Raw genomic sequence first — 15,559 nt, 5'->3', positions numbered from 1 at the left:
CTGGGGATTTTGGCTTGTTACAAGTATTTTCACTGTACTTACTGAAAAACCGTAGCATTTAAGAGTGCCAAAATTCTGTTTTACTAAATTGTTACCCTGATTTAAAACATATGCTAAACCAAAGCCAAGTCTTAAATGTTACTATTGTATACAATTAACACCAAAAATGCAATTTCAAGTGCACTATTCAGGACGCAGCAATTTCTTGCTCAACTGCTCTAACAAACATTGCACATACCTGATACCATGCATCTAGGAAACCTTCTCTGCATAGTATTGTTTAGCCGTATAATCCAAACATGTTAGATAAATGAGAACTGTTTTTTTAACCATGTGATGATAAACACCACCACATGCAAAGTAAGACAAGCAGCAAATGCATTATCTGCCTTGCTCTGGAAGAGAAGCATCTCAGCAAACACCAGCAGCACAAACTAGAACTACGTTAGCTGCTTAAGAAACCTTGACAAATGATAACCTGATGTCTGAGGGTCCTGTGAGGAGCCCTTAGAGGAGGACTGATCAGAGGAGGAGGACTGTGGTGCTGAACCCTCAGCTAGCTCTCGCTGTCTCTGTTGTTCTGCCTTCTTAAGCCTCAGTCGCTGTAGACCCCTACGGATTATAGCTAACTCAGGTCCCATTAACTCTGACAGACAGGGAGGGGAGGGGAAAAAAAAAAAGTCTGTAAAAGAAAGAGCAATTGAACATACAATATACAGACAGGGAGGAGGGGTGGTGGACTGACCAAAGAGAGAAACAAGAAATACTAAGTGGAATACAGAGGAAAAAAAAGTAAATAATTTACTAAGATCCAGAGATTATAAAATAAAATATTGAAATTGTTTTTATCTTCCTAAATGTGTGAATCCCAAGACTTAAAAGTTCAGGATTCATGCCATACAATACACCCCTCTCCCAACCTCCAGCACTTAAACCATTTAGCAAATAATTATTTAACAAAAATAGATGCTGACTGATTCAAAACAAATTAAACAACAGAATTATTCATTTTCATGTTCCTAACACATAAAAAGTGAGAATATTAATGAGTACAATTTTGAACAAAACAAACCTGTGAAAAAAGTAAACTGGACTATAGAAACAGAACAGCATCTAACCAAAAAATACACTTCACCATGAACTCATTTTTTATCTCAAGTATTCCCAGTGGGTAAAGTTTCAAAGTCTGAAAACACTGTTAAGTGGCCCTACAGTGAAAGTAATTTATTAGATCATAAACAGTTCCTAGTACCATTCTCTTAACTGACTATTCTTTCAGTTCCATCTTTACAGACTTAAATGTTTTCATCATTTTGTTTTTATTCATTTGTCAGTTAGAGCATTTTGGCATGTAACAGTCCACTGTCCGATTAAGAATATTTTCTGCAAATTGCTACAAAATAAGGTGTCCAAGTGATTTTTTTATTCTTTCTATTCTCTTTGCAGATTTCCTCCTCTTACACAAGTGCTGCATAGCAAGCACTTCTCTTTATGCAATGCAGATTGTGTCTTTATTAGCAATAGCTGAAGCACAACATTGACCTGAACCACTGCTGAACTACTCTCATCTATAATATAGTAGGGTAAAGAAGGTAATTCAGACTCAAATATTCACATCAAATGCTCTAGCTAGGTCTGTTATAAACTGCTAGTCTAGACCTATCCCAAAAGTATTTATATCAAGGGAACACTGGAGTATTTTGCAGATATGAGGAAATCTGCAAAGAAAAAAAAATCAGTACTATGAAATGTTAAAATACTACAGACCATTACATTGGCATGTAACCTTTCATCCAAGTAAAAGCTTTACAGATATTCTGTAACCCTTATTCACTCAGTGAAGCAAGATAATTTTAAATTTTCTTTCATAAAAACAAAGAAACTCAAAAACAATCAAATCATTCAAAAATTAGCTGCAGGTACCAGTTAATAAAAAATAGTCATGAGCTCTAATGTCCTCAGTCTAGTACCACTTCTGGGATATACATCCTGCCAGTTTATGATTGATGAGGTATAACAAGAATGAAAAATATATACTTCCTAAAAGGAATACAGCAAAGAGCTTTACTATCAATCATTTTCATGGATCATGAACATTTATGGAAATTAGAACTCTAAACAGTCTAGAAAATGCTTTTAAGGAAATTTCAATGATGTCAAAAATTGCAGTTTTCAGTACTTGGTGCTGATTCAGTTCTACTCAGTCCAGAGACAGTTACAATTTAAGATGTAACAAGAACTGCAATTCAAAATGTAGAGAGATAACTACTGTCCTGAGTAGGTTCAATGACAATACCTTTTAAAACGTTCCAGAATCTCTAAGCAAATGTTTATTTTGCCAGCAAATGGGATGAGGAAAGAGAAATATAAAGAAAAAAAAACAGCTATTGCCACTTTCCCATTCAAAATTTAAAAGCAAAGTTACCTTACATCAGAACACATAAAGATTAAGCTTTGTCCTAATTAGTTAACTATCCCTCTACCTCCTCTCCCAATGGCACCAACATGTACCTGGACTATTATTTATGGGGAAAAAAGCATTATTATATTTTACAGTTTGTTATATCTGATGTTTATTTGTGATTTAAAACTATAGCATTTTAAAACTAATGCAAAAAAAATGAATTAATGGTTTTCACTGAATGGGCCATGCAGGGCAAGAAATTTTTTCTTTTTCCTTAGTGACAAGCATGAAAATCTCCAGGAATTGTTGTCTCATTACGAAAAAATAATTATTCAAACGTACTGAGAAGAACAGGCTACTGAGATTTTGCACTGATCTTGTTGATTATTTGCAACTTGCTCTAATGTTCCAACTGTATTCTTCTCGAACATACATTTTGATAAAGAGACTTATCCCGACAAGCTCCAGCACTGAAACATTTTTACACTGACTATTTTAAAAATGTACTTTTTTAAAACATTAAGAGATTAAGTAATTGAGATGTAGAAGCTCAAATGCTCACCACATGGCATATTTTCTGAAAGACTATACCAACAATAGATTTGAATTATAATACATACGCAAAGGTATTGCTATTTCAAAGACAGGATTACCACCAGTGCCTGTGTTCAGTACGGAAACCTTTAGAAATGTTCTATGGAAAGCTGTTTATGAAAACTGTAGTATGAATTCATGCTCCAATTCTAATTAAGTCACTACCTGAAAACATAGTGTTCATTTGCTAACTCTTTGCTACAATATTCAAACTTATATCTACCACCACTTTATGATGGTTGAAAGCCTCTTGCTTTCCTTCTTCTGTTTTCCAAAATGCTTCCCCAGTCATCCACCTTTCTGTATTTAAACTACTCCTAGTATCACTTTTCCTATCCTGTCACCACCAAAAGCAGAAGGCTTATTCACCTCTAAATGCAGTTAAAAAACCTCAGAGAATCCTGTTCTTGATGCAGAGTGCAGTGTTTTCACATTTATAGACTAGAGACTGAGTAAATAAAATCTCATAACTGAGCCCCCTCATGGGATACGTAATAATGCAAACATTGCAAAACAGAAATTCACATTCAAACCTACTGATTCAAAAACACACTGCTACTACTCTGCCATGACCTGCCCCTCTGCCCAGGAGCTTCACCTCTCCCTGAACTTGCCCATGTTACCCAAGGACTTGTTTTACAGTGACTTAAGTGTTTTAAAAGCAGTGCGAACTAGACAAAACACTTACTATGTGTACAAATGCACAGTAATACTAGTAATTTTACTCCTGTAGGAGTTTTGTAGACAATTTAAAGATGACACCTGGTCCAAATACTAAAATCTGCATACAGCAATAAAGAATACCAGATAAAATTTTGTTTGTTTCTGTGGGTTTGGGCAGGGGAGGCCTGGTGGTGATAGTGCCTTAGAGAAGAGCTGGATTAAGAAATAAGAACACTTCAGCTTCATGCTAGCAGAATAAACATTTACCTAGAAATTCAGACAGATTCAGAGAAAAAGAGGAAAAAACCTTTTCTAGTCAGCATTCATTCTTTAAAATGTAGGGTAGAAATAGCATCATAATTCCAGAAATGCCCTCGAGTGCATTATCATTATGCAACCCACAAATTTTCAATGACATATCTTGAAGCAATTATTTTTAATATAGGACATACTCTTTTGGACAGTGAAAGCTCCAAAATACACTATATACTTAAAAAATAAATAAATAGATCAAAATGAACCTTGGTAATGGTACGTGTGTACTTTGGTGGCTATCCCTCTGTACCAAAGATAGTGGTAGCTAAATTGGTTTACGCTGAATTAAAGTAGATCTCTTAATCATTTTTTTGTGTCTGTATTGTCAACAAGCTGACACCAATACTAATAAACACAGGTGACTAAAAGCATCTCCTACTAAATAAATTTTCTAGTATTCACTTATTCTAGAAATAGTATCTGGACACTGAGTACTGCCACACTTATTCTCACTGTTCATTTCCTCTAAATAAGTATCAGACTAATTGCAAAGTTTGAAAGGGCAAAAATTATACATTTAATGAATTTTGTAGCTTCCCTGTCTGATACCAGATAGGTAATAATTTCCACCTGTCCAAAGATTTTGGCTGCAGCAGCCACAGTACCTTGAATGGCACACCTTTCCCCAGGAAATCCCCATCTCTCCTTTACTACAGAACATCTAATTTAGGACCTGAAGATGCTATCAGTCACCTTTTCCAATGACAAAGATACTGATTTTTCACAACAGAACCGGTAAAAGACAAAAGGTGAATTTACACAAAAACCATGGGATTTTAAAATAATCAAGTCTGAATCTGTAGATGTTTTGGACCCCATTAGCCTTTCTACCACAATTATAATGCCTAGAAACTCACTTTAAAAAAGTAAAAATAAATATTTAATTCTAAAGGCTGTGGCACCTTTTCCTCCATAGAGATGGAAACGGGCAAGTCAAAGCATAAGGTGCTCTTTTACTACACAAATAAGTTTCTGACATTGACAGTGAAATATACTTCCTTCTTTTTCCGCACAATAAGAATATAAGTCTGTATTATATACAGATTAGTTTCTTCAAGATACACAAACTTAAAAATCAGTATGTAATACAGTTTATTAACGAGTAATGGAATACCATGCAAGGTGAACACTGTCTATCTAGATAGTTTTGAGATGTAATAAAAATAACATTACTGACTCTGAAATGTTGAGGATGTGGATTCTTACTGAAGGAGACATCCTCTCCTTCCTCTGATTATAACAGGCAGAGGTTCTGCTATTCATTGTACTGATGCTGCTACAGGCCAAATCACAGTTGAAGATGCATGATGTTATTTATACTCCATGAATATAATAGTAAGTTTAAAAAAAAAAAAAGCAATAATTTTTCTATTTCTACTTCAAAAGACACCACCTGTTATCCCCTTGAAGATTCCTTCTTCAGAGAAATGTATACAGTTGATAGCTTTATTATTTCTTTAAACCACAACTACAGTGACTTGGTAACTATAAAATTTCTAATCTCATTAAGGATGTGCAAGAAAGAAAACAGATTGAGATCAATTACCCAAAATATCCTAAAATAAGTTTCTAATTGAAAGCATTTTCCATAAACAATGACAAGATGGATTTCTTCTCACCAGACTGATGGAGCACAGGTTGCGCTGAGGCCCCTAAAGAAGGCCTTTGTTCATTATCAGGAGAGGACAATAATGATGTTGAAGGGGGACTTTCTGTTGAAGATGATGTTGAAGGAGCTTGGGCTGACATTGTAGAAGATGATGATGATGGAAGTTGTTCAGAACCATCTACTTCCATTGCAGTTTCTGATTCTGTACTAGGTGGCACATTATTAGTAGCAGGAGCATCTGTCCGATTAGTCCCACCTTCAATTGAAAATAAAAAAAAAAAAGCAAGAAAAACAAGACCCCAAAGGTAAACTTACTTTCTCTCTAAAGATCCTTTTGCATTACCATTCATATGGCACACAAGTGTGCTCAGTTCTTCAGAGTTCACTAAAAATTGTTTGGACTGCACCTCAGAAAGACTGCATATCCAGTATAAACATGCTTTCTGTTGTAATTATTCTTGAAAAGAAGGAAATCACCTCTGGACCGTGATCTTCCTCGTCCTCGATTGCTTTGTGCAACTTCACTAGCTTCTTCAAACCATCTGGATAGCATGTCTGACATCCTCTGCATTAGAGAGACATTAGGACTTTGCTCCCCTGCAAGACAAGTAATGCTGAAGTTTTATCTACAAGTTCACAAAAGCATTCATTTTTCCCCCCATTTCTTCTTCCATAAAAAACCCCTCACTGTAAGCTATGTAATCAGTAGTCCCCTTTTCTCAGCAGGGAAGTCCAGCGAGAATTGCCAGCTGAACATGGCACCACATAAAAACCAAGTCCTTCCTCCTTCTCTGTTTTGCAAGTACTTAGAGCTTTTGTACACATGACATTGTGAAATTTATGTCATTCAGCTTCAAATGTTGGTTAAATAAGTTAAGAAAGCCTAGATTTTTATGTGGGTTTTTTCCCAGCTATTTATAAAATAACCAATTTTATCATTAAACAATGAAAGAGCATAAGATTAGCACATGATGTTTTTAACATTTCCAAAAGGGCTTCTTCATTACTTAGATTTTCCTCATAAGAACAATTTAATACAACAGCAGAGTTTTTTTAAGGGCTTTTCATTATCACATTTTGTATCAAGTATCAGAATTGCAAAGCCTCTAAAACAGCAAAATTTTTGACATAATTTCTTTCAACATAATTCAAAACATTTTCTTCTAATTTTATTTCTGTTTTTATTGCATGTGAAGCAAAATTTGTTTCAAGAGAGAAGATAAGAAGAATTTCATTTGTAAAGGGCTGAAAGAGAATATTTGAATTTTTAAGTGTTTTTTGTATTCTGTGAAATGTGGTTTGGTTTTGTTTGTGATGTTGGTTTTTGTTTGGTTTTTTTGGTGTTATTGTTTGTTTAAAAACTTTGGCATCTTCCAATAGAAAAACAGTCCACTGGACTGGACCATTCCACTCATACGAAGCACGAGCTTCTGTTAGCCCCTTAGCCACTTTGGTAGCAAGTAGTGTTAAGCAACTTTGTAATTGAAGACCTTAAGAAATAGAATCCCTGTGAAGTACAATTACCTATCAAAATATATATGTGAAAAACATTTTCTTAACTACCATAGAAAAGCTACCATTAAAAGATTCTGCAGCGTACTTGGGAAGAACATCTACAGGGAGAATAGGCCGCTCAAAGATCAGTGCTGCTACCTGCACAGATGTTACAAAAGCTGGAAGACTAATCAGATACCTGGAGCAACTGATTATCTTTCAGGACTGCATATGATTTTCACTGCTAGGATATAGCTTGAGTTTATAATCTCTAAACCTTGCTTTTAGATTATTTGCTTGAGTTTAAAAGACATTGTTGAGAATGAAGAAGGGAAAGGGGAACACACCAACCCACCCCCCTCATTTCCACACTGCAGGTCTCTGACCCTCCCCTGGGATCCCTCATTCCCTTCCTATACCCCAGGGAGAGCTGCTCCCTCAGGACAGTTTAAAACAGAAAAAACAGAATCATAGAATGGTTTGGGTTGAAAGGGACCATAAAGATCATCCAGTCCAACCCCTGCCATGGACAGGGACACCTCCCACTAGATCAAGTTGCCAGAGCCCTGTCCAACCTGGCCTTGAAATGGAATGCAACAGCTGAAGAAAACAGACAAAAGATGGGTAATGATGGGAAGAGAAGACAATGAACAGTTAACAGAAAAATAAGTCACAGGTCACCACAGGCCTACCTAATGCAATATAGCTATTGTCAGTCACTATACGGTTGTATCAAATAATGCACAGTAAAGCTTCTAAAGCTTCGTTTTGAGAAAATAAAAATCTTAGCCAATATCTGTAATGAAGGAGTCCACTGGAGGAGTCCTTTTCTCAGGCTCGATTTCCTCCCAAGTAGATTTACTTGAGATTATGGAAAAATGACAGCTAGAAAGACACTGAAGATATTTAGCTGAAAAAGAATTTAGATTAAAAGTAAGTTTGTGCAAAGGCAAAGCCACAACTGATTTTGATGGGAAAAACTTCAAACAAAAGTCATAGTAAAAGTGTCCCTAATGTGAGGGGATATACAAATTAAGTCTGTGGAATGAAAGCACCAAGCTTGCAGAAGGAAAACTGTTAATAATCAAATCCTGTGATACTAAAATAAAAAGGAACATGATGAAAATAAGAGCCATTTAAAGGAAAGAGAAGAAAGTATTCCTTTACACAGTGGACACTGAACTTCTGGATTTTTTTAGCCACAGGAGATTTTATTAACAAGTTCAAAAAAGGATTACAGAAACTCACAGGCAATAGAACCATACACAGATTCTAAAGGAACAGATGCAAACATACCCTGTAATGTTTCTAATCCAGTAAGTCTGAATACTGGAGTAGCAACAAAGAAAACAGGCTAAGATAAGAGAGCAGGCTCATGTTCTCTCCCTGAAAGCATCTCCTACTGCCTGTGTCAAATACAGAAACCTACTCCACATGGACCATTAGTCCAATAGAGACTGACACTTCTAGTTTGGGGAATCAGCAAGATGAGAAAATGAACACAAAAAATATGGAAAGAGAAATGGTAGGCAGAAAAGGGAGACAGATTTAAGGGAACTAGAATAAATACTTGCATCCCCACAATCTGTCAGATTGAAACAGAAACACAGCATTAGATGAATAGTAAGATGCGTGACAAAGCATCCTTTGCCCTGCTTTGATATCCCATTTTCTGACACTAAACCATGGCTTTGGAAATGCTCTATGTACTGAAACTTCAAGTAATTGAGTAATATAATATAAATATGAAAATGTAAGCATACAAATTTAGTCACTACATGTGCTTTATTAAAAAAGAAAAAGTGAAAGATATAATATTAGAGTCCTATTGCTTTGAATTCCAGTCCCCTAATTTAAGCATTACAGAGCATTTCATTTGTAACTTTGATTGCCTATGAGGCTTGGCTACGAAAAGGGAAATATGTATATGTGCTACTGCATGACCAATGATAATGAAGTAAGCTTCCCTTGACTTACATCAGCCTAGCTGAAGCAACATAATTTTTCTGGTAAGAGTATTTTCAATTAAGAAATTTTAAAAAATCACTGTAGAATAGCAGTTCTGTGTTAAATTCTAAGGAAGCCATCTTAAGATCTGGCTGATTCTTAAAACATGGACTGTTTAATCTGAAACACTTGCATATTTCAGGAATACTTAAGAAAATATGGAAAATAAAACCCAAACCAAGCAAAAAAACCCCAAATCAACAACAAAACAAGAAACAAACCAAACTAAAACAAAACACACAAGTAAAGACAACAACCTCCTTCCAACTGCAAACACTTTACCATCTCTTTCTCTTTCACTCTCAGGCCTTGCTCTTGGTCCAGTATCTGACCAATCCCCTCTTAGCCGTAAACGTTTAACAGGAGGTTGCCGTAACTAGGAAAAAAAAATTAAAAAGAAGAGAAAGGCATTACAAAGCTATTTATGTTGGACAGTACAGTATTCTATGTCTAAATATAAATGCAGTATCTCCATTTTCTTAAGTTACGTAAATTTGTATCTGTCACAAAAAAAGGAATGTCAGCCATATGTTCAGAGCAGCTAAGCACAACACTATCAATACAATGCAAGAGTTTTAGCTACACAGAATTTCAACAGTCTAAACCAGTGACTCTTAGAACTAATGCAGCTTTTATTTTATGCAACACTAAGTTTACTATGTTAATTGAGTCTTTTCATACTGAACAATAATAATTAAGGTTTTCCAGAATTCAGCCTGAATTCTGCAAAAATATTCACCTCTTCATGTTGAAAAGTATATGGCAGCTTCAAGTTAATGAAATGTAGATTTGCAATTAAGCAAAAGGAAAAAAAAACCAGACATTAATAAAATAAATTTTATGAAAATAAACTTTAATTTTTTAATTTGTGCTTTTAAAAAAGATATAAACATAAAACAAGTGCTATATAGGTAGTGTTACTTTCAGCAACTTGAAGAGAAACAGCTAGTGCTTTGAACATTCAGAAAGGTAGTTCAGAGTTTGAAATGAAGTGTATAGGCTGGATGTTCCTGGCTTTTAAAAAAAAAAATTTAAAAAAAAGTGAGTAGTTGTGCTGACAATTTTAAATTAAATGCAAAACCCCTACGGTGAAAGCATATTAAAGTGTTAACTTTCAGGAGCCAGCAGATTCAGGAAGAAAGCTTTACATTCCTTCCACCCTGGACTGCTCAATGCCAAGCTGAAATAAAAATAGCATTTAAGGAAAATCATCCAGCAAAAAGAGATTACAGGACATATTCCCTGCCTACAAAAGAAAAGAATACATAGGCTCTGTTATTAGCAGGTAGTCACAGTTTTCTCTCTCTATAGTAACTGAGCAGTCAATTCACTTCACATCAGATTAACATTACATAGAGGAAAGGGAGAAGTGCAGAACCATTCCTGCATCACACACATTTCTGGGTTCCTCTTTGCTTTCTCCTGCTTCAGTGAGGTAGGAGTATAACTCAGCTGGACATTCTTCCTCAGTCCTACAAATCTACACCCCCTTCTGAGCTACAATATTTGTAGTAATAGCAGCCTGTGCCCCAGTAAATACAGCATGGTCATTGCCAGTAACAGGCCACAGGCTTAATATGAAGCTAACAACACAAGCCTCAGACTTGTCAGGCTTTGTCTGGACTGGAAAGAAAACCAGAGCGACAAAATATTGTAGATATATAAATAAATGAATGAATAAATAAATAAATAAATAATTTTGTTACTACACAATTTTTGTAACACAATATACTATTCACATCTCAGTCTGTGGACAGCAACATTAATTTAAGATTAATAAAAAGTGAAATAAAACTGATTTAAGTGTGCCACTAGAAAAAATACAAAACATGAAAACAGATAGTTACTTGCCTCTTCCCGTCTCTCTTCAGCAGAAGGAACTTTAAGTTCTCGTGCTGTATCATCCTTGGGATCAAATAAATATATGTAATCTGAAGAGTAGCTAACAAGAATCTCTTGACCATCTTCACTATAACATAGAGATGTTACTCTGCATGATTTGTTATTGAGATGAGGAGGAACAAAACGTGCCACCATTCCAACAGTGCCCCTACCAGCATAATTCCCTATATTAGAGGGAAAAAAAGGTGATGGAAGGTGGGAGAGAAAGAAATTACAAATTTACTATTGCAAATTTTTAACAGCTTCAATATATCCCTTTAACATTCAACAAAAGATGATCAGAGAAAAGCAAAGTCTCCTGTAGCTTCAGCATTAAATTAGATCTGAGTAGTGACATATCGGGTCTTAGTGGTATTTTATATTTTTGTTTACCAAAACTATGTACAATATAAAAAAAAAATGAAACCACACACAGACAAATATATTCATATATCACATGCCATCACATGACAGTGTGTGGATGGTATCTGTCAAATGTAGTACAAATGGCAATTTTACAACCTAAGAACATTTACATGATAACAATGCAAATCTGTATCTACATACTAATCATATAATGAATTCATGATATAAGACTTTGAAAATTTAGGATATACATCTCCTCTTTTCTAGCCAAAAATATTAAAATAAACAAAATATTTAAATACTAGCTTTTCTTTGAGACATAATAATACTGTCACTTTGAAACTGCAGAACTATAAAATACACTGGACTTATCATGCTTCCCTGACAACTCATCTTCATTCCACACACCAAAACAATCTTATATTCTAGAATTACAAGTTTCTGGGCAGATGAAAGTTACCTATAAGGAAGAACTAACACTCAGAAAAACAGACTGTTTGAAAAGCTCATAATTTGCCACGTAACTGTTTCCCGCATGGCATATCTGTTGTGGCTTAGTGTGTGCAACAGTCTGTCCTTGATCACAGACAAGTTCAGAGTTTATAATCTCACACTACATGAGGACTGAAACAAAGTTTTAAATGAAAATCAGTAGTTTGCTTACTAGTCATAGAATACTACACCTCTTAAATAAACAACAAAACACACAACCCCAAAACCAACAACAGAACACTATATCCATATATCCAGAAAATTTACAATCTTCACAATTTTGTCTTTTCTTTCCTTTATTCTATAGGTCTGCACACCTGAATACATCTTATTCCTGGACTGTTACAACACAAGCACAGGTACACAGTACCTTTTAATCAACCCCTCAGAATCTGGTCCTCAGGCAGTTCTCACAGAATTTTGTTGACCACTGTGATGAAAGGGAGAGATCTTAAAAGAACATAAGCCTGACGAGGGGTATTTTTATATTTACTGAGTGATCATTACTGTTTCCTTTCTCCTACATCACAATCATCAACAGGAAAATGCTGCAAGAAATGACAGATTTTGTGACACTGTTTACTTGCATGAATGTGTATGCACAGCAGTGTGTATTAATTCGTGTATGTCCAAGCAAACAGTGATCACACATTGTAAGGAAGAGAGATGTTAGAACTGAATAACACACTATCACCTGATGGTTTTTTATCAAATCCTTAGGTAAGTATTTGAAGTATACTAGCTTTCAACTAAAGAATTTGCAGCTCTTCAGTGAAGTTATGTTAGCTGTAGCAACAACTAGTAAACATACTGCATGATTATGATCATAGAGTTTGTAAGATCCCTTCCCATAAGAAGCACCACATGCCAGCATGATGGAGTACAAGAAGTTAAGAACTCAATTAAAAGTTAGGTGGACCACTGCAGGCTGCAGTCACCAGCTGTTTGGAACCTTGGAATCACACATTTCAAGACAAAAGAAGAGCCATTACAAAAAGTCGTCTTCTGCATTCAGTATACAAGGTATTCTAAAACAGATTAAGAGATTAGGTTTACAGACTTCAAGAGACTTCTGTATTAGCAAATATTAGTGTGAAATGACTGTTTTGACAAAGCATAGTTCTCAGAAGAAAGCTACACTTCATTCATTATTACATTTCAGTCATTCACCATGTATTTTGCAAAAAAAGAACCTGAAATTGGAACTGCAAATGGTTAGAAAAGCTTACTGTAAGGTATGGTTCCTACCTGTTGCTCTTGTACCCAGCATTCGCCGATCATATATCCTTACTGAGCTATCAGAACAACCCACAGCAAGATAGTACGGGATTGGTGGACAGATAGCAACAGAAGTGGCAGCACGCCGGCAGTTTATTAAAATATCCTGGAACAAACAAAAATACAGCTTTCAACTAATAGCTCTGAATATTTGGAGTATAATTGTATTTTTTAACTTGAGGACACAGGCCCATTAGTCAAGGTTGTTCTGAAAAAACCCTGTCTGGCCCTGTGAAGATAGATAGTAAATATGTTGAAGAGAAAAACCACTGCAGAGAACTATCAGAGAAAGAAATATAGCACCAGATCAACTCAAAAACACACAAACCAAAACAAACCACAAGAACAAACATTTAAGCATACATAAGCACAACAACTACAGATTTATAAACTAGCTTGCAACTTGGATTTTCCTATGGAAACATAGATAATTCTTGAGTCAGAGGAGCACCAAATATGCAGAAACAGCCTAAATTAATTTAAAGGATCAGAAAATATTTAATCTATGGGCAGATAATTGGATAGAGAAGAAGAAACAAACCCCTGGAACTGGTCGATATGCACAAAGATGAAGAAAATTAATCAAGAGTAGTGATACATACTTTGGTGTCAGATTTTCTCCAATTCAATATTAAAACTTTCTGAAATCAAAACACAGTGGACATCACCAATGCCTTACCTTCTAGGGAGTAATACCAGTGACTATTGATCTAGTATAATTCATTACCAAATCTTTTCTTACAGAGGGACAAAGCATGCCCAAGATCACAAGGCACGTGTGTGCAATCTGCAGATGACTTTAAAGGCTCATTTTTTGCCTCCAACTCTGCACTCTGTAGTAACTAGTGTAAATCAGACCAAGAGATTCAATTTCAATATAGCGTCTTTTCTACTGTGTCTGAAGCCTCACACCAAAGTTCATAAACTAAAAAATGCCAAAGGAGATATTAAAATAAATTTTTAAAAAAAAGAAAGAAAGAAAGAAAAAAGACTCCCCAAACTTTTTTTTTGTTTCTTGGGAAATATGTTGTCATCTCCACCAACGACCCTGAAATCTATCATTTCTAAAAGCCTTACCAGAATTCATATCCTATGTTTGTATGATGTACAGCTCTACATTTAGGTCATCTTTATTAAAAGATTTCACTCTTACATCTTTACAATCTTCCTTTGTGCAACTTGTTTTGATTCGAGTATCAAACCATCTTACAGTGCCATCTTCACCACAAGAGAGGAAAGTATAGGGATCATTTGGTACTGTCATAATCTGCCCAAAAAAAAAAAGAAAAAAAAAGTATTACTATTTCCAGAAATAACATTAATTTGAAAATAAAAGCATCAACCATTTGAGCAGCGGTAAAGACTGAAGCAATTACAACTCAAGTCAAGCTTTCTATTGAAATAAAGAGGAAAACTGAAAAACTGCTGATATTTCTTCATTTGCAAGAAAAAGCTTGAACTACTAAAGTTAAAATAAATGGTGAAATATCACATAAGATTAAAGAATTACAGGTCAAGGCTTACAGTTATTTCTATTATCTTTTAGTAAGCAACATACATTAATTGCAATCAGTTTTCAGATAAATAATCATTTTGCTGCAATATTTCAATGAGAAGCCCAGTTTATTCTCTATCAAGCAACAGAAGACAATAACAAACAAAACCCTCAAAAGTCTGAATTTCAGACATGAAAATACTAGATGGCTTTTATTCCCATCGGGCTATTCCTTTACATTCAAAGTAGTCCCCTGAAGCAACTATGCATTAAAGGCTGTTACAAATGTACCCCCTCCTCACTGCATTTTTTTCACTTTTAAGAGAGCACTGTATAGCACCATTCTCCTGACCTCAGCCCTCCTCAGACTAGGGAAGACTCAGATGGAGTCTCACATGTATGGCTCCACTCAAAAAGGTCTCCTCAAGACAAAATAAAAAGGCAAGCAACCATAATGTTAAAGCTGAATTCCACAGGTCAATGAACGCACATGAAACATCATGGTTTTTTTACACGCTAGCCCTTAAATACGAAACAATGTTGTAGAAACCAGCAGTATTTTTCTTTTATTACACTACTGCTACTATCAGTAACTTCACAGAAATTTATAAAGGTACAAAAATCCATCATAGTGCAATACAATAATTCAACACAGAACAAATGAGTGATTCTTTAACACTTCTTATGTGATGATTTATTCTCTGCCTTCCTCCTCCCTGCAAAAGCAACCAATGGCTATCTGTAAATCTCTCTACCTAAAGTGGGATTACAAAGGTAATCCCTGCAGGATTCAGCATTTCTTCTTGTAATGCTCAGTACATTAACTGAGATAATGTGTGCTGTGCCAAACTTTACTGCTGACAAACAACTTGTTTAACAGAGAACAAAGCCAAGGTTTTCACAACAATGGAACAATAAACTTCTGAGCTATGACCATTGTTCCTCAATATGTCAGCATAAC

At 35.2% G+C, this 15,559-nt stretch overlaps 1 protein-coding gene across 1 annotated transcript in view; it reads right to left on the bottom strand.

Moving 5' to 3' along the window:
* Positions 1 to 15,559, bottom strand: part of DCAF6 (DDB1 and CUL4 associated factor 6) — a 73,684-nt gene that overhangs the window by 40,067 nt on the left and 18,058 nt on the right. Inside the window, exons 5-11 of the mRNA XM_010186012.1 lie at positions 14,257 to 14,370; positions 13,074 to 13,209; positions 10,938 to 11,152; positions 9,369 to 9,462; positions 6,063 to 6,182; positions 5,596 to 5,841; positions 479 to 646 (exon numbers count right to left, since the gene is read on the bottom strand). Coding sequence (XP_010184314.1) covers positions 479 to 646; positions 5,596 to 5,841; positions 6,063 to 6,182; positions 9,369 to 9,462; positions 10,938 to 11,152; positions 13,074 to 13,209; positions 14,257 to 14,370 — 1,093 coding nt within the window. The remainder of the gene's footprint in view (positions 1 to 478; positions 647 to 5,595; positions 5,842 to 6,062; positions 6,183 to 9,368; positions 9,463 to 10,937; positions 11,153 to 13,073; positions 13,210 to 14,256; positions 14,371 to 15,559) is intronic.

This window comes from Mesitornis unicolor, unplaced genomic scaffold (assembly GCF_000695765.1).
Source record: "Mesitornis unicolor isolate BGI_N332 unplaced genomic scaffold, ASM69576v1 scaffold24446, whole genome shotgun sequence".
NCBI classification, from domain to species: Eukaryota; Metazoa; Chordata; class Aves; order Mesitornithiformes; family Mesitornithidae; genus Mesitornis; species Mesitornis unicolor.
Note: the sequence above shows the minus strand (reverse complement) of the source record. Positions and strands in the feature narration are given on the sequence as shown.